Source organism: Nesoenas mayeri (genome assembly GCF_963082525.1).
Source record: "Nesoenas mayeri genome assembly, chromosome: 12".
NCBI classification, from domain to species: Eukaryota; Metazoa; Chordata; class Aves; order Columbiformes; family Columbidae; genus Nesoenas; species Nesoenas mayeri.
In genome coordinates this window covers 17,945,775-17,964,652 of record NC_137547.1, presented here as the reverse complement: position 1 = coordinate 17,964,652, position 18,878 = coordinate 17,945,775, and the positions used below count along the sequence as shown (strand labels likewise).

General features: G+C 46.4%; 1 protein-coding gene and 1 long non-coding RNA gene across 2 annotated transcripts; both read left to right on the top strand.

Moving 5' to 3' along the window:
• Nucleotides 1-400: 400 nt before the first annotated feature.
• On the top strand, nucleotides 401-12,144 carry LOC308044919. Its single transcript, XR_013922693.1, has 4 exons — nucleotides 401-569; nucleotides 973-1,033; nucleotides 5,379-5,439; nucleotides 11,857-12,144. It is a non-coding gene; the product is annotated as an uncharacterized lncRNA (long non-coding RNA).
• Nucleotides 12,145-15,032: 2,888 nt separating this feature from the next.
• Nucleotides 15,033-16,010, top strand: CEBPA (CCAAT enhancer binding protein alpha; the record flags this gene model as incomplete). Its single annotated transcript, XM_080352296.1, has 1 exon — nucleotides 15,033-16,010. One exon carries the CDS (start codon nucleotides 15,033-15,035, stop codon nucleotides 16,008-16,010), a length of 978 nt encoding a protein of 325 aa, XP_080208422.1.
• Nucleotides 16,011-18,878: the final 2,868 nt, after the last annotated feature.

Here is an 18,878-nt window from a genome sequence, read left to right as displayed (position 1 = left end):
CAGTACATAGTGTTGTGTTTCTGTACTGATGAGCATCTCGTAATTGTTCCTGGGTTGTTAATTAACACCTGGCAGTGTATTTCCATCTAGCCGCACTCTGGTTTGCCTCTCTAGGATGATACAGGGGAAGAAATGAATACCAGAGACATTAAAAATTCTGACTGTTCTCTTTACAAGAGAAATAGTCGCAAACCTCTACATATCATAGGATATTAGTTCGTTTTTCCTTTTAAAGCATCTTGAAAACAGGCTAAACACAAGCAGATCATAAAATATCTAGATCATAGAGTTAAATGTCATAGAAACATCACATACCATTTCATTGGTATATGTTTGTTACACTACACTTTTTGTAGAAAAGAAATGTTGGCCTTTAATGTTTTCCAGACACTGGGTCACATCTCCTGAATTCTGCCTAAACCAGAGCCGCATTAAAATGAATATGCTTGCATCTCTGAAGTTGTGTGTGCACAGGATGTGTCTGTAGCTCTTCAAATGGGAAATAGGTGGTTCGGTGCACTGATGTACATATTTGCAGTGGGCAGTTCTGAAAATCGACGGTTTATAAGGTAAGCAGTTTTGAATAAGTTTAAGTGTGCAGACAGTGGAAAAAGTTGGTTTTGTTTAAATGCAGGGAGGAAAAGTACCAATTTGTTTGCTACTTCAGTTTTAACCCATAGACCTGCTTGGGAAATGTTTTATGCCTGCAAAAGAATTTAGAAGAAACAGATTTGTAAACACAGTTGCGGAGCTTAGTAACATAGATACAATTGTTTGTATTTGCCATATTTATGGCTGCCTGATGTTGTTGTTTTTGTAAAGCCCTATGGAAAATAAACCACATTCGTAGAAGAATTCTGAGGATTAGCCCTGGCAAACAGTTTTACTCAGCTCATTACCATGAAGATACTGTTTCCTGGTAGGTCAGGAAAGTATTTGCTTTAACATCACTAATGTTCATCTCTTTCTCAGTTGCATCTGTTACATTTTCTGTGACATGACTCATCCATCTATAACTAGAACAAAATTCCAGGTAAGGATTAAACATTATCCTCTGCTCACAATAGTTAAGTAAGGGTGCTTTCCTAGGATTTTAGAGCACTTTACAACTATTCATTAATTCTGATCAAAGAAAGCTGGAGAAAAAATGTAGACCAACTTATTCGCTTGGAGTCAGATTATTTTAGATATTAAAGCCTATGCATAATTCCATGCACGTAAGGCACTCCAGCATTTGGTTAGTGTTGTGTCTGCTTACAGGATCACACAGTGTACTTTAGTATTTGTAGGATTATTTTTTTTTCCCCACAGTATTACAGTAAAAAAAGATGGAAGCAATCTAAGAAGTAATAACAGAACTATATGGGCAACAGCTTTTGAGATGTGGCATTGAAATACACACTTTACCTGTTTACTTACAAGTTACATGAGCTGTGCGGTAGCTCTGGAGTCAGGTGTTGCAAGCAGGCTGGGACGGAGTCCTTTTTCGCTCTGATTCTGGATGTGTTCCTGTAGCAGCAGTCTACCTATACAACTGTAGATAATATAGTTTCTCATTTTCACATGCATAATCCAGTCTCATGATTCTTTAAACCCTTTAGTCCTTGAGAAAAATTACACAGGTATTCACCATATTCAGGTAATCTACAGCAAAGCACAGTTAGGGGCAGAAAGGCTATTGAAGAAATAGGAACTATCTGTAGGAACTGGAGGCAGAAGGTATAAAGGGGAGGGGAGCCTTTTGGGGTAAATGTCCCTGTTTATTACCCACTCAATATGTTCCCTTAACATTTACAAAAACATTTAAGGAGTTCTCTGCAGCCTTCCCCTTACAGCGTGAAAAATATTTTGGTGTTGTTTGAATAATTTCTGTTGTGTCTGATTCCAGTGCTTATGCTTGTTACCTCTAGCTTCATGCGCAATTCTTTCTTTGTCCTAAAATAAAGACCATACAAACACACTGAAGGGCAGTCTGCACTTCAAAAATGGGTTGGTTTGTTTGTTTTTCTGTAAGCATTCAATTCTTTGCCTCCATTTCCCTCACGGATAAACCTTCACTGGAATTTTACTGCAGACTTGCACATTTCTTTTAAAGGTTTAGTTTTTACACATGATGCTACTGTGTAGGTTTCCCTTTTGGTCTAACATCCATGCCTTTGAATTCTGCTAGATGAGAAGTCAGTCATTTCCTTTCCAGTGATTTGGAAGAGAGGAAAATAGATGTATTTGTATACATATTTTACAAGTGAAAATAAACAGGTCCCCTAGGTAAAAACACACAATTTAAGTCTGTGATGTAAACTGTGTTAATGTATTTGAGGGCAAATTCCGTGAATTACAATGAAATAAAAGCTTTTTTTGGTAACTGCTACCTCTATTCTCTCAACCTAGATTTGTTCAAAACCAGAAAAAAAGACTCTCTTGAATATGATTGCATTCCTTATGATCAACAAGCAGATGACATTCTTTCAGGGATATTCCAGAAATACAAAGTCTGTAATAGAGGTTCTCCCTAATCTTATTATTGCAAACCTCCCTTCTCTTAATAGCCCTTGCATTTTGCTATTACACGGAGTATTTTCTGCATTTAGGACTGACCTGCACCAAGATCAAAATCTTATTGTTAGAAATGTAAATTTTGCAGAGCTGAGGTTATAAAAGCTTCAGAAAGCAGAAGCATTGTTGAATTTCATCTATCAGGAATCTGGCTATATTTCAAAAAGCTGTATTTCAAAAAAAAGTGGAATTCAAAGAATAAAAGTATTATCAATACCTTTGTCCATTTGTTTGAAAAAGCTTCCGCATGTTAAGCACAGAATTTGAGTGCTTCTCAATCTGATTTGATAATTTGAATAATATAGACTTGTCTATAAATAGATGATTTGTCAGATGTAACCTGAATAGGTGAAGAGAAAGGAGAGGAAACATTGCTTAGTGTTGACCGCTTTTTCAGGATTGTACTTCTGATTCAACCATGGACTCACTATAGCCTTGGAAAGTTACAGAACTTTTGTTCTAGAAAATACTAAGTAAAGAAAGGAGCCATTCTGTTCTAATAGCAAACATCCATTTTATTGTAACACTGCCTGGAGTTCATTTACAGGAAAAATCCAGTGCCTTTGTTCTTTCTCTCTATGCAGCTCATAAGTCTTGCAGCTAAGTATTTCCAGTTTCTAGTTCTGGATATTCTAGTACTGCTTCTCTTACTTGCAGAATATAAAAATATTAAAGTAATCCAGATATCTAGAGTTACTCATACTGGTTTCTGAAAAGAAATCAGCTCCATTACATAGGCACAATAAAGGGAATGTTTCTCAAATCAAGGAAGACCCAATATAGCCAGCTGTTTGCTCCCCACATAGCAGAATGAATCAGGCTAACACAGAAATCTTACAGTGTCTGAGAAAACCAATATATTGATGATCACTTTTATTAGAAACCCAAGCTGTCACTCACATAGGTGTTATGTGCCACACTTCTCTCCAGCTACAGCTGTTCCCATTTCCTCTACAGTTTTAATTGGGGGATTGGTACTTCATGGCTGATAAACTGGTTTAATCTAGGCAGAATCTGCATTAGTTTTGCCCTGAGATTTAATTCCTTAATTGACGTATTTTCATTTCATGCCATTATCAGGAAGTTAAAGTTTTTAATCAGAAACTTTTACCTAGAACTTTTAGAATTAGCTGCACAGGTAAAGATGTGCCCATTTTTGCAAGGTTCATTTTTTTGTATGTTATTCTGGTTAGTAGGCCAGGTTATTAACAGTCGCATATCAGAGGCTTCTCCTTCATAGCTACAAAATACTTATTGATGATAAATTTATTTTTAGCGAAACTCTTACCCAGCCTGTGCTTATCCCTTGTGCTGTCAGGAATTTGTGCTTCAAGTCAAACCAGCTCAAGTTCTCCAATACCAATGTTTCATTTCACAAGATGCTACTTTGATCTGGGAAGCGTACCACTACAGCAGCGGTGTTACTTTCTTTCGCATTCTATAGAAACATCAGAATATGGTATTGGAAGCTTTCTTATAGCTATCTGAGTTTGAAAATATCAAATGTGTCCCTGGAGAATGTTTGGTTTGGGAGAAGGCTTTAGGTGTGTCACATTACCCCAAAGTGTTCAGATTTCTGGAACTGTTCCTTTACAGTTCTTTTATGGGATTTAACTGTTTTTATCAATCTGTGTTTGAGTGTTCTCTGGCTTTGTGCTGATGTCTCGTGATCCAATTAAAATTGGTATAGCCATTGTTGTGAATTTCACTGGGGCTTGGCTTCTTCAGTAATTGTGCTAAACATATTGCAAACTGTGAGTTTTCTGGTATCTACAGAATGTGCTGGGGATTTGTAGACTGCCACTGATCAATATTGGGGTTTGTTGCCATGTGTATGTAAAATGTTAGGTAAGGGGAGGCTGCGTAGCTAAAAATGGGCAAAAATGAAGTGGATAAATGGATTGAAAGGAAAATGCTATGTATTGTTTGTGTATATGTGCACATATGAAATCTGGTTCAAAAGAGACTTGTTAGAACTGAACAAGTCTGGGCGAGAATTAATGGCCCACACCTGGGAATAAGAGGTGAATTCTCAAGTATCCAGGTTTAGTAACTGCCACACCTGTCCTATATTCCCAAAAGCATAAACGAGGTCTGCAAGGATTTAGATAGCTTAGCTCCTGAATGCACAGCGCCATGGCTCTTTTCCAAGGCATCATCAGTCACCACATGAAAATCCCGACCCATAATTACTAGGGCATTATTTGTCACGGAGTATACTCTAGTGAAGAACTTACCTTATTCATATGATATCAAGGAGAGTAAATAGTTTTAGGGATGAATTTTATCCAGACTTCAAAATGGTTCTTCAGAACAGAAGCCTAAAATAAATACCCTTCCAGAAAAGCAATGAAATTGGAGAGGCATATCACAGAATGTTAGGGATTGGAAGGGACCTCGAAAGATCATACATCTTTCTTCTTCAGTCACATGGTGTTGGGAGAATAAGGACACAAACTTTGTTCTTATCAATGGCTTTATTATTCCCTGCAACCTATATGACTTCTGAAATACCATAACAAGCTAAATAAACAGGCTCTTGAAAAGAAAAAAGAAACGGAGAGTTTGTCAGCTGGCAGGGGATAGTCCACCTGACTGTTTACTCTGCCTCACTTCTGTTTGTAGAAGTGAATATAAAATGGGTTATTTATTCCCGGATCATACAAAATATGTGGGAGGATAATTTGAGAAAGTGTACAGGTAATTACAGCATGCCTGTTATTGACCTCCTGCTACTAACATCTAGGAGAATTTTGTACTACATGATCAGTGACAGTGGTACTTTCATCGGGCAAGTAAAGTCCATCTCTTGTTCCCAACAGAAAAGAAGTACTTACCTCAACGGTGCCATCCTCCTTCCAGAAGGGTGATTCTCTGCATTTGGTGAGTCAACTTGTTTTTCTTTTTCTGCCTTCTGAAATAGAAGCAAATTCCAAAGAAAGAGAGGGGCACAGCCCTCTGCTCTTTGGCTCTGCATGCCTTCTAACATACTGCAGACTCCCAGAAGAGTGAAGCAATTAAACTTACACTTGCAGGCACCTGACTATCTCTGTCAGTGAATTTGCCAGACTCAATCTAGTGTTAGGTTTCTATTGAATATAAACACTGCAGCCAAATGTGTAGAAAAAGCCACTTTGGTAGCATGTCTCAGGGACAACATCGTCACTGGAGAAGAGCTCATCTGATTTTCTGTCTTAGCAGTAGCTAGATGAGATTTCCCTCTGATAGTCAGGAGAAGCTTTATGCTCCCTCCATCGCTAGCATGTCCTTTGAGGTCACGTTTCTGCACCTCACTGGCCTTAAAAAACAAATCGGCACATCTCTGTAGAGAGGAAACTCTCCTCATTCTGAGTTGTTTAGCTATCATGTGGGGTTTTCCTGCATCAGGAATTATTTATTTAGTCAGAAGTTCTTACACAATTAAGACACCAACTGAAATTATCAGGAATTTAGCCCAAGGAAAGAATTCAGAATCAGCAACATGAAAACGAAGTTGATATTGGTGACTTAGAGGGGAACAGCCTGTCTGCAAAAATATGGGACAAAAAAAGAGTAACATGCAAAGGAAAAGTTGATGGGAACACAGAACACTTCAAAACATATTGAACCTGCTCTCATAGACTCCCAGTGCTGCATGTGCCCCGGCCATTGATATAATGCCAGCAGCCACTTGACAGAGACTGAGACTTACTCTACAAAGCGCAGTGGCTTCCCTGAAGATTTTTTCTCTGTGTACCCAATATTTGCTGAACATACGCATTCCAAAGAGGACTTTACCAAGGTGTACACAATTGTGGAAACCTTCAAAGCACAAATAAATGTGGTAAAAGTCACAATCGTTTGTCAAGGTTTTTGAGGCCCTCCTCCAGGGAGTACGGGTGTTGCTTTGAAGTCGCCCACAGTCCTGATGGAAAAGTGGTTTAGCAGTTGGAGAAAAGGACTTTGTTACCAGGAAATTAAATTCTTCGAAATACGTTGTTTATGTGTACCTTCACCTCATGTCCTCTTTTCTCTCCTGTGTTTCCTCTTGGACATTAAGGGACTCAGCAGGTTGGATAAAACTGAGGAATGTAGCACACAGGCTGGTCTTTTCCTTCCTATGAATAAAATGAAGACAAGAGGGGTGCACACAGCTGTATTTGTACACCGAAATACACACTGAGGCAGCCAGTGCCAGAGAACTGCAGCCATGAGATGCTACCTTACTGCTAGCCAGCTAATGTGAGATGTTGTGCTACGCTGGTGCCATAAATAACTGGAGAGCCTTGGGCACAAATGCCAGTGCCTTAAGCACAAAAACATATAACAAAATATTCCATGTGAACGCTGTCTTAATGTAGGGACATTTATTCAACACTAGTGTATGGCATTAAGAGAGAACACTACAGCGTATTCTGAAACAGTCTCTCTGGCTTTGGCTTTCATCCTGTGAAGGCACACTACCTTGTGGCTGTAAGCTTAGTGAGAATTCACAGAGAGCCCTCAGATACTTCATGCTACAGTAGCATCAGTAGCTGAGCTATGGGAAAACTGAAGAGCGTGCATGCTTTTAGTTTCTTTCTGAGTGTTTTAAAATAGATTTCTGGAGCAATTTTCAGTAGGCTTAAAAATTTCATGTATCACATGTTCCGATGCTCTACCATCAGACAGATTATTTTTAGCCCTGAAGCAAAACATGTAGGTCCAAGGACTTCAAGGTATTTCAGTGCTGCAAGGGAGATTTGACTGAATAGCTCTGAGCCCACTGAAACAAACAGGCAAGGGGCACTGGAGCAAAGTCTGGCTTCCTGAGGGTTGAGTTTGTAGTTCAGGAGATCTGAGCTCTATCTGCAGCATTTCCCACATTTTGAATGTTTAGCTTTTTTTCCATAATAGGTACACAGGTATTTAGGGTTTGATTGTCTTCCATAAGATACAGGCACCAATTTTTGCATATCCAATGGAATCAGCAGCTCAGCTTGCACAGCTCTCTACAAGGAGCAGCTATAGTTAGGAGACCCACAGTGTCTTGCACTTCCATAAAAAAGAAGGAAATGGGAGCCTCAAACTTTTATCAATGACATGCTGAGCTGGGTAAGTGATGTTTATTTTAGTTTATTAATAAAGGAGAAAAGTAAGTCCTGTGTGGCTTAGACCCTACCATGGATGCAAATGATCTCTTGATGATGTACATGTAAATGATCCATAAGCCCTGCACTTAGTTATATTAATACTTCCATCTACTACTTCTAAAAGGCCTCAGAACATTCATGCTAGTGTGGAATAACCCCTTTTTAACGGAAAATACTGACTTTTCCAGCCTAAATAATTGGCTGTGGTAGCTGTCAGCAACTGTTTCTCTGACAGGGAGCAACACGGTTTTGTGCTGAGTTACACTTTTCTGTCCCTCTCTTTTGGCAGCTGTGTGTCAGACTGCAGACAACCAGCATGGATTTACCCTCAGCATGCTATGGGTTCTGTGGCATGGAGGTTTTAAAATCATTCTCTTTCTTTTAAAACCATACTTTTTAGTAAATAAAATCCAGTACTGTAGCACCCAACGCTTAAACATGTTGCGTGAATTCTTTTTAGAACTGTGCAACTCATGTAATTAAAGATCTGGAAATTTTTGCCTGCTTTTAAAGAATGTAGGAGTTATTTTCTGAAACAAAATTTGACTTTGCTGTGTTAAATTTCACATCATGTTATATTTATTTCCTAAATGTGCGCAGTTCTTACTGCTCATATTCCCCATTAATAGAATGTTGGGATTTGCTAAGGAATGGAGGATTTATGCTCATATTAATGTATTCAGATGATTTGCATAAACCCACCATCTGGTTTAATTGTTTAGGCCTGAAAGAATCATTCAGAGTTAATAATTTAGGCTCCAAAAACATATTCACATTTCCTATCTTTATTTACAGCAGTAGAAGGGAAAAAATTAGGCCCTTTTGTGGTGTGGGAACCCAATTCATAGCTGGCTCTTTTTTTTTTTTTTTTAACTTAGAAACACAAGTAGTTTGCAAGGACTTTTTGTTTGGAATTAGAAACCTCTCAGCCCTAGGCTCTTGTTGAATGATACTTAGCTCCACTATTAACTATATGGCCATGTAAGTCACAAAAAAGTTGTTGGTACCTCCCAGCTGAAGCACGGTGCCTTTTCAGCATTGCTTTATGAGGATTTAGGTACCAAAATGTCTTGCAAACAGCTTAGCACTGTCATTGGCTTTTTCCTTTCTGAAATACTATTGCAAAAAAAATATCATCTTTATGCTTCCATAAAATGAATGGAAAATATTATTACTTCCCTCAAAAGAAGTCTTCTGATTTTATTCATATGAATTCTGATAGTATTTATTTAAAGCACTCTGCAGCTCAGCTGTCAGCTACCTTTAAAATCCAAGCAAGAGTGTTTTGTTCCAAGCATCATAACTTGAGGTAGTGAGTCCTGTTTCCTCTAAAACTTTGAACTGTCCTTGTAACCTCCCAACTTATTTTTCAGATTCTTATGGGACTACGATCCTTTCAGGAAAAACTTACTGAGCGTTAGACTGACCTGGTTTGTGATTAACTCTTATTGCACTTAAGATAAAGTTATGTTTTATGTAAAGCATAAGATTCCAGTTTGAACAGAAATTTAAATGCAAAGGTCTTGTGGAACTCATGCAGTGGTGAGTAATGTCTCGTTATTTTTATGATCAGAACTGGCATGCTGAACGTTACTGTGGGCAACCTCTCTTTCTGTAAAGGCTTGGAAGGCAGAATAGGTGTTACCTCAGCAGGCAGGAGTGCTGGGTCCTTTCGCTGGATGTTTGCAAATGACCTTTGGAATTCCTGCAGGGAATGAAGGGCCATTCCTCAAGTCACCCGCCGGTGGTGCGGCCCCATCAGCCTGCTGCCTGGTCAGTCTTGAGGTGAAATCACTCTGTGGTAGGGTCAACGTGCTGCAGATGGTAACTTCAGCACCATATGCCAGCTCCTCTTAAGTCTCATGTTTGTGCAGTGGTTATTCTTAGGAGAGTAAGAAAATTTCTGATGTCTGAAGTATTGCTATAATTAGCTTGAAACTGACAATAAAACTGCAATCACTTTCAAGCTGAGACTGCCTCTGACTTGCTTCCTTCCTCTGTGTGTCTGTTGTTCCCCTATGCTGGTGATTGCTTTGATCATGGTTTGGTTTCATTGGTGATGTCACTGACTGACTCCAAGAACTTTGTGGACCTTCCCTGTGACTCCCTTCCTTCTCGCTGCCTTTGACATTTTTCACTTAGTAGGCCAACCTCTGCTTAGATTACTCATGCCAGTAATCCCTGGGCTGGCAATGGGATAATTAGAGAAAGCTGAGTTTAGCTCAACAGGAAGGTCAATTTTTAAGATACAAAACAGCATCCACACTGAGCAGTAAAAGTACTTTCTATAAGTATAGAGTCAACAGTTATAAAACCTGACATTTTAAAATATGAGAGTCAAATGTGGCCCCAAACCTTTCTGCCACTGAAGTCAAATGCTTTATGACATCAATAAAAGAAGGTTTGCAGCAAAGGTGTATTGCCTTCATATTTCCAGGTCTTAATCCTTAATTCCATAGATTCTTTGAGCATTGAATACTTGCAGCTAGGACTCAAAAACTATGAGCTACTGGAGTCTATTCCATTATCTGTCTTGTAAGAGAAGTATATCTGTCAATGTAAGAGAAGTATAAAAAGCCCACCAGACCCTTGAGTTCTGTGAGACACCTTGTGCAGGTCTCATCTGGCTGAAGTCTGCCATGGATGCAGCGCAATGTATTCACTTGTGGAATGACAGCATGAGGCTTTCACATCCATACTATACTACAGAATGTAACTTCTTACCATATTCTTACTCTTTAGTTTAATTTTGATCCTTGTAACAAATTTGTAAGGTTGACAGAAGATTGGAAATTCAATTCAGGTGTGAAAGAAGGGTAGAAGACTAGAGAATGCATGACCTGTGGATAGGCCAAATATTGAGCAATTGAATAACTGATTGTACATTATTACAGGTGCCAAGTTGGAAACAGATTGGTTTATGAGCCCCATTTGAATGGAGGTGAGCAGTAATCAGGCAAATGGAAATGAAAAGATGCTCCCAGTAAGCCAGCTGGGTAATTGCAAAGGACTGAGCTCTCAGGAGAGGAGCCAGAAGTCAGCAGCACACAAGGACAGCAAAGGTTGATAACATGGTCATAGAGACCCTGAAGACAAGAGGAATGATGCAAAATGGGAAGAGGAAGATAGCATGGATTTGAGGTGGTTAACCTTGGAGTTCTGAACAGTGTTTCTCCAAAGGAAAAAAACTGTAATTATAAGTGATTAAATCATCTATCATGGGACCAAACCACACATCAAAAATGGCAATCAGTTACCAGCTGCCATTCTCAGCTGAAGGGAAGGTCCTAGTTGACTTGTCATACCATGCTGCGTACTGATCTTCCCACCTCCAAGACTCTGGCACATAAAGCCTTTTCCTTTGAAAACTTGTGTGTTGTGTGCAGCTTTTATGTGCAGTATCATGTTTCCCCTCCCTGGGGCAGTAAACACATGAGAGGGGAGAAGTTTGTGTTTCATGACACCACAACAAGTAAGATGGTAGATTGCCAGCTCTTTATTCACGTAGGAAACTACTGCTGCTCTATCCCTGCCTACAATCCTGATGCACGCAGGGCACAGCACTGTGCCCAGCTGAGGATAATGTCCCCTTGTCACTCCTAGGACAGCTGTACTGTCCTTTCTGCTCCACGGTGCCCATCCCTGCCCTACCCAAATATGTCTCTTCCCCAACATCTCTTCTGCAGGTGGGAGAGAGGAGAGGTTGGGCCATGCTGGCATTCACCCCAAGAAGTTTTCTGTGCAGATGAGACATTCTAGAGCTTTGTCAGCAGCAATGAGATATTCTAGTTTAACGAGGTAGTAAAATAAATGTGTAATAGCACTCTGATTCTTAATGGGGCTGCCACATGCCATGTTCCATAGGTATTTCCGAACTGTCGGATCAGAAAGCAGAGCGCTGTACTGCCCAGGCAGCCTATCAAGCCAGCCTGGATCCTGTAGCCAGGTGACCTATTTTGCAGCCCATGGGAGTCAAAGGCCTGAGAAAAAACACAGGAGTCCAGGTGAAATGAAGAGACTTCAGTGTTCCAGGGCAATTAAAAACTCTTAACAGGCACAACATTCACTTCTGGAAAGCAGATACTCACATTCCTCCACAGTTAAGTTTTTCTGTTCAGTTTCTTTCCCTACTAGCGAAAACCAGCACGGCTGACTTTGTATAGAGTTTTGGTGCTGTTTGTCATTGCAGAGCACTTCTCCCGTCCTCCCAGAGCTCCTAGCCAGCGAGATCTGCTTTGAGATGGAAGAATAGCACCCTCAAGAGTTCACAGCCACGCTGCTTCGAGGATCCATGCTCTGCAACACACATCCTTCCTCTTTCAGTTAACTCAACTCCCTGGCACATGTAACTGAAGCAACAAGAACAAAAGTTTTCTCTTGACATTAGATTTGAAATATTTGGTAAAAGTCACTGTTGATATGAATGAGGAAAAAAAGCATTTGTGCTTGTATGAGGAATGATCAGCTAAACATTACATTCACCTTCAAAGAAGGACAGTAAAAAGACAAAGACTCGTCTTATTTGTCCAAGTCTGGGAACCTCATTTAATACCATATTAAAACAATTTGAACATGAATTTATGTTTTTGTGTAAAAAGAGATTATTTATAAGTTCTTAACTTAGATAAAAGGGTTCTGTGTAAAAAAAAATACTGAGCAAACCAGTCCTTAAATTGTGGGGACTTGTTCGTTAATTACAGTAATTAGGAATGGAATCTGATCCTAAACTTTCTGATTTACTTTGAATTTCTTTTAATATGTGGTTAGGCCTTAATTTCGGAATGATTATAAAATGCGAGAGTGTTTTAAGACTTCAGAGGCGTAGGTATTGTTATTAAATGACAAAGTTACACGCTTGTGCTGTTTGATGCAGCACTGACCTTTTATTTTCAGCGTGGATGGCCTATTTCTGATTTTGGCAACTTCAGAGTTAGATAAAGTTCTTTGAAAGCTCCGAGTGTAAACTGCTCACCAGCTACTGTTTCAGATTATATTTCTCCCAGCAAGGAAAAAGTCCAGCACTGGCTTTGTCCCTTTTCTGGGAATGGGTTCCCTTGAGTAGAACAAGCGGAATTTGGACAGTGAGATGCAGTCAGGGACATTTCACTCTGAAACATCTGAAGCATCCAAAACTTGCTTTTGTCACAGACTTGAGGCACTCCCTCTGCATCAGGACTTTGTTGGGAGTTCTTACCGGTGTTTTGGTTGTCTGGACAGTGCTACACCTCCCCGTGGACCACGGAAACACCCCTTTGAGGTACCACTGCTGCGTTGAAGCCAACATGTATAATTTTAGAAAACATTGTATAGAAAATAATTGAGGATTGATTTTTTTCTGCTGATAGTGAAAGGTAAAAACTATCTTCTGTAGTCTGTAAATTAATGTCTCCCTGCTGTAATTACACAATCCATTCTCCCAAGGGGATACTAGAGTGCGAAAGCCAACTCTCTGCTGTCCTTGCTTTTGCTCATGAAACAGAGGTTCACATGTGCACTGTGTGATACAAAACCATGGGTTCCTGGTACACTGTACTGTTCCCTAAGACTTTCAATTATTTTTAATTGCAAGGAATCTGTCAAATCCTTTCTGAGCAAGGAATTTACTGTCACAAGTTTTTAGTTTACTAGAACATCCAGGACTAAAAATTATAGCGATATTTTTTTTCTCCAGCCATCACTGTTTGGATCATTCTCTCTGCAGATTTTCTTGTAGCAATTTTCAGGGCAGCACCTGCTCCAATGGCCTCGACTCATCCTCTCTCTATGCCAGTTTCAAAGGGGCCTTCTGGACCAGCAGAGCTAAATACTGGTTGGGACTTCCTAAAATGCACCTTGGGAGGTGTGGAGGGGAGGACAGATACATCTGCTCTGCAGACTGCGAGGGATCGCAGGAGGAGGAAATTATGTGCATCCTCACCGCCCCGAGATGAAGGGAGCTCCTAGGGAGGCTGTGGCTTCGCACAGGAGCTGCTGCAGGAACATAACCTGCTGCCCTGGGAGAGGAGTCGCAGCGGCTGAGACAGACGGCTCCTCTCTCCGGTCTCGCCGTGCGGGAACATCGATTGCTTTCTCCGAAGCCGACGGAAAACGGAGGCTGGGAAGGGAAGCAGAGTCTGCGGGGAGGCTGCGCCGCGGGGCCGGGCACCCGCCGGGGTTACCTGGCTGCTGCCGGGTTATCTCGGGTAAACGTCCGGAGTCGGCCCGCGTCCGACACTGGTCAACATTGTTGTGTGTGCATTTGGGGAAATCTATAATTAAATTTACCTGTTTGATTCGTGCGGGAATGAAGGGGGAGACCCGCGCGCTTATCCCACCCTTCCTGCGTACGGCGAAAGCCGCCGGCGCCGGGAGTGCCCCGCACCGGGCTGCCGCCGCGGGGCTCGGGCAGATGGCCGGGCTCGGGCTGTCCTGGCCCAGGAGGGCAGCTCCGCCGGGCTTGACAGACCGACAATAAGCGCAGAAGAGAGCAGGGCGGTCCCCGGCCGATCACCACCGAGCAGAGCGGGGCTGGGGATCCGCCGCTGCCCCCCAAGGTCTCCGCCCCTGCCCGCCGGGCGCCGTCCGCGGACGGGTCCTAGCGCCGCTCGGGGCCGGGCTCCGCGGGTGAAGCAGCGCCTTGGGTCCCGCAGGCAAACACGGCAGGGCGAATATTCCCGAGTGGCCAAATATTTGCAAGTACGCGCGGGTGATGGTGAACTTTGAGACTTTCTCTGTAGCGCGGCCGGCGAGTCGCTGAGTCGGAGCGCTCGGCGCAGGGGTGGGAGCAGGCGGTGGAAATGTACCAGCCGCCTTTGGCCGCCCTGCCACGCTGAGCGGCCCCAGGCAGGGAGGGCGCGAAGTTCCCGCGCTGTTTCCTCGGGCCTCTTACCAGCGCGGAGCCTCCTCGGCGGCCGAAGCCCAGCGCCCTGTGCCCGCTGAGTTCGGGGCGTCGGCGGGGAGCCGGGGCGTGCGGGCCACTCTCCCCACGGCGGCTCCCGCGGGAGGGCGGGCGGCTCGGCCCTGCCAGGGCGCTAAGACCCGGCTGCGCGGTGGTCAAAGGTTCCCAGCAGGACACTAGAGGGCGATCCCAGGCCCTTCTGCGGGGGTGTGTATATATACGGCACGCAGGACCGAGGCAGCCCACTAGCAACAGGGCAGGCAGGCAGCGAGCGGAGCCCGGGCGGACTGGGGCGGGGGACAGGCTCCGGGCGCGCCGAGCCGTGCCGAGCCGTGCCGAGCCGTGCCGCACCGTGCCGCGGTGCCGTTCGCTGCCGCGGGCCGGGGTTCCGCGGGGTGCCGCGGGCTTGGTAGAGTCGCCGCCGCTGCCCCGTCCGAAACCTGGATTGCAGGAGCCCTTCACCATGCCCGGCACACTGTAGGTGCTTCATGGAGCAAGCCAACTTCTACGAGGTCGATTCCCGGCCCCCGATGAGCAGCGGCCAGCACCACCAGCTCCAGACTCCCCTGCCCGGCAGCGCCTACAGCTACAGAGAGGCTCCCTCGGCGGCGGCACCTGCTACTGGCGGCGCGGAGCTCGGCGACATCTGCGAGAACGAGAACTCCATCGACATCAGCGCCTACATCGACCCCGCCGCCTTCAACGACGAGTTCCTGGCCGACCTCTTCCAGCACAGCAAGCAGCAAGAGAAAGCCAAGGCCATCCTGGCCGGGGATTTCGACTTCCACAGCATGCATGGGGCCGGCGCCGCCGCTTCGGCGCCGGGGCACCAGCAGCAGCACCACCAGCAGCCGCTCTTCGGCTGCGCGGCCGGCTACATGGACGGCAAGCTCGACCCCCTGTACGAGCGCATCGCCGCGCCCGGCTTGCGGCCGCTGGTGATTAAGCAGGAGCCCCGCGAGGAGGAGGAGGTCAAGTCGGCGGCCCTGTCGGCCCTCTACCCCCACCATGCTCTGCAGCAGCACCCGTCCCACCTGCAGTACCAGATCGCCCATTGCGCCCAGACCACCATGCACCTCCAGCCCGGGCACCCCACGCCGCCCCCCACGCCCGTGCCCAGCCCGCACCACCCGCACCATCCGCACCCTCCCGGCGGCCTGCCCGCCGCCGGCGCCCTCAAAATGATGTCCGCGGACCACCGGAGCAAATCGAAAAAGACAGTGGACAAGAACAGCAACGAGTACCGTGTGCGCCGGGAGCGCAACAACATCGCGGTGCGCAAGAGCCGCGACAAGGCCAAGCAGCGCAACGTGGAGACGCAGCAGAAGGTGCTGGAGCTCACCACCGACAACGAGCGGCTGCGCAAGCGGGTGGAGCAGCTCACCCGGGAGCTGGAGACTCTGCGGGGCATCTTCAGGCAGCTGCCCGAGAGCTCGCTGGTGAAGGCCATGGGCAGCTGCGCTTAGCGCCGCGCCGGGACTGGCGGGGCCGCCGCGCCCGCGGCTGCGCTTGCCCTCGCTCACTTCCAGATACTATACGTACCGGAGCGCAGCGATCTCAGATTGTTTCGGGGGAGGGAGGGAGTTGGACTTTTGTTTTGCTTTTGTTTTGTTTTGTTTGTTTTTAACAACGACCAATACGAGAAGCCAGGCAGCTGTAGTATTAAAAGGTTTGTGCCTTAAGGATGACACACAAATAAGCTGAAAACGTGGTGGGTTTTATAAGGAGAAAGGTGGGGGGAAGGAAGAAATTTGAAAGCCCACGTGTCTACACAGGGTAAATAACAATAATAATAATAATAGTAATAAAGCACAGATAGCAATCCAGACGTGCCTTAAAAGCTGGCTGCGGGAGCTCTGGGGCTTTCTGTTCTCCTCAGCCTGGCTGGGTGTGAGGAAAAAGGGTGAGAGATGTGCAGGCTTGAGGGACGGAGCATTCAGGAGTGCTGGCCAGGCCCCCTCAGCAGACCTGCGGTGCAGCAGGCACAGGCAGCTGTGGGGAGGCCAGCGAGAAGAGGGCTGAGGCTGAGAGGCGCGCAGTGCCGGGCACCCATTTGGAGCACTGAGGTGTGGGGCAGCTGCCGGACTGCTGCCAGGAGCCCTGTCTTGTTAGGGTGCAGGGCAGGGGCCGCCGCTGCTGCAGGACTGATGGACAGCCTGGGACTGACGGAGCAGCAGCTTGTGAGGGAGCGTGGTGAGCTCCCTCCACCAAAAGGAAGAGCAGCAGTGTCTTGTACTGTATGTCACGACGTGACGAAGCACAAATGAATAAATACCTATCGATGCGGGTATTTACTATGAACTTTAAGTGTATTTTGCTTTATTCCAGGACATTTAGCTCCTTTCCAAGTCTCTGTCTGTCCAAGCTGTGCCTCATGTAATGTGAAAGCCTTTCCGTGTATACTAGCTACACTTTATTTTTATTGCATTACTTTAAGTAACTAACTCTTTGCCATCACATGACTTTCTTATCTGGTGACAGAGACTATGCCCTTGTGCTGCAATGTTATTTTATTATTTGTATGGGTGGGTGAGTGTGAGTCTGTGTTGCCTTCTTCACATTGTTCTGGGTTGGCCGCTGCCTCCTGACCCCAAGGCAGGGGGGCCTGTGAGCCTCAGGGCTGCAGGACATCTGTTGGGAGATGAGGAGGCTCTTCTCCAGTGCTTCAGCACCTTTGGACTCTGGAGCTTCTCCCAGTGTGAATGAAAAATAAGCAAACAAACAGCCTCCTCGTCCAGAGAGCGCTGGTAGCCATGCAAAGCGTTTCTTCCTCATGTCATAGCCGCACAAGAATTTGTCCAGTTGAAATAGTCATGATGGGAGAGGAGAACAAGGTGGAGAAATGAAGCTTTTGAAAGTGTGACAGCAGGAACGCAGTGCTGGGGGTGTGTGTATGTATGTGCCACGTGTGTATGTGGTGTGTATGGGTATGTATACATGTATGTATATGCACACACATTGGTGGTGTGTTGTTGTGAGGTGTTTTTTTTTTTTTTTTTTAATTTGGGGGGGAACTGCATATAAAGGTTGTCAAAAGTCCTGGTTATGTTCATAAATAAACAGCATATATTCTACCATAACCATCTGCCTCTCTGTGTGTTCCCAGTTCTTTTTCTGTAGCAGCAGAGCGAAACCTCTTCCTCAGACCGCACATCCTGCTCTGCGCTGGCACCTGCTTCCCCAGCCAGGATCGGTGACCAAAGCGCCTCCGTGGAGCGCAACTCCCTCGCATTCGCCCCAGGGAAATAAATACATGGTTGCCTTTAAGAGAAGGGCAATTTCCTAAGTACTGGTGTCAGGTGTGTGCCTGTGAGTCAGCCTTGGCTTCCCCCTCCCACCTGCGCCGTGGCTGGGCCGCGGGTCGTGCAGCCCGCGACGGGCCCGCTGCCTCTCCCTGAGCGGGCTTAAGGCAGCCGGGAGCGACGAGGAAGGCGTCAGGGCGACGAGGACACGCAGCTCACCCGCCGGCTGCCCCAGACACGGGCCCGGTCCGGCCGGGCAGCCCGCCTCGGGCACGCCGTGGAGCCTCTGCGGGGCGCAGCGGACGAGCTGTCACCCGGGCACGGGGTTTGCGAAAGGAGGCGACGGGCAGGGCCGGCCCCGCTCGCCCGGCAGCGGCGTCGCTGCCCGTCCCGTCCGAGCGAGACGCGGCCGGGGCCCGTCGCCTCTCGCGGGGAGTTTCGCCCCGGCCGGGTCGAGCCCAGAAGACGCTGTCCCGGGGCTCTCCGGTGCCGGCGGTACGTGGGGCACCGGCAGCGGCTCCGGGCGCTGGGTCCCGCCGGGGGCTCCTGCCCCGCCCGGGGCCAGCGGGTTGCGGAGGGGAGTCGGCGCGAGGCCTGGCGGCGATAGGGCCCCGTGCGGTGGGGCGGCGGGGCCCTGGGGTGAAGTAACGCCCGGCCCGGCCTGTGGCGCAGCGCCCGGGTGGCGTGCGGGGAGCGCAGCCGAGCCCCGACAGCCGGCCCAGCCTGCCGGCCGTCGGGCTGGGCTGCAGCTGCGCCTCTAGCATGTGACAGAAAGGTGCTGCCCCGGGTTCCGTCCCCTTGGGCAGCACCTGAGTGTGCTGTGTCTTGGCGAGGGTGATGCCTGCAGGAGAGCCAAGCTCCCCATCACTTGTTGCCCCCATGCTGTGTCCAGCGTGACATGTCCACGGCAGAAATTCAGTACCCCAAAGACAGAGATTTGGACCCACAGGTACCTGCTGTGGTGACACCCAGGCCACGCAGCAGCATGTGTCCTCAACGCGGCTCCCAGAGCACCTTGGCCTGGTGCAGGCACAGCCGGGCGAGTCCTGCTCAGCCCCTGCGCCGCACAGGCGATGGGGCAGCTCTGAGGGT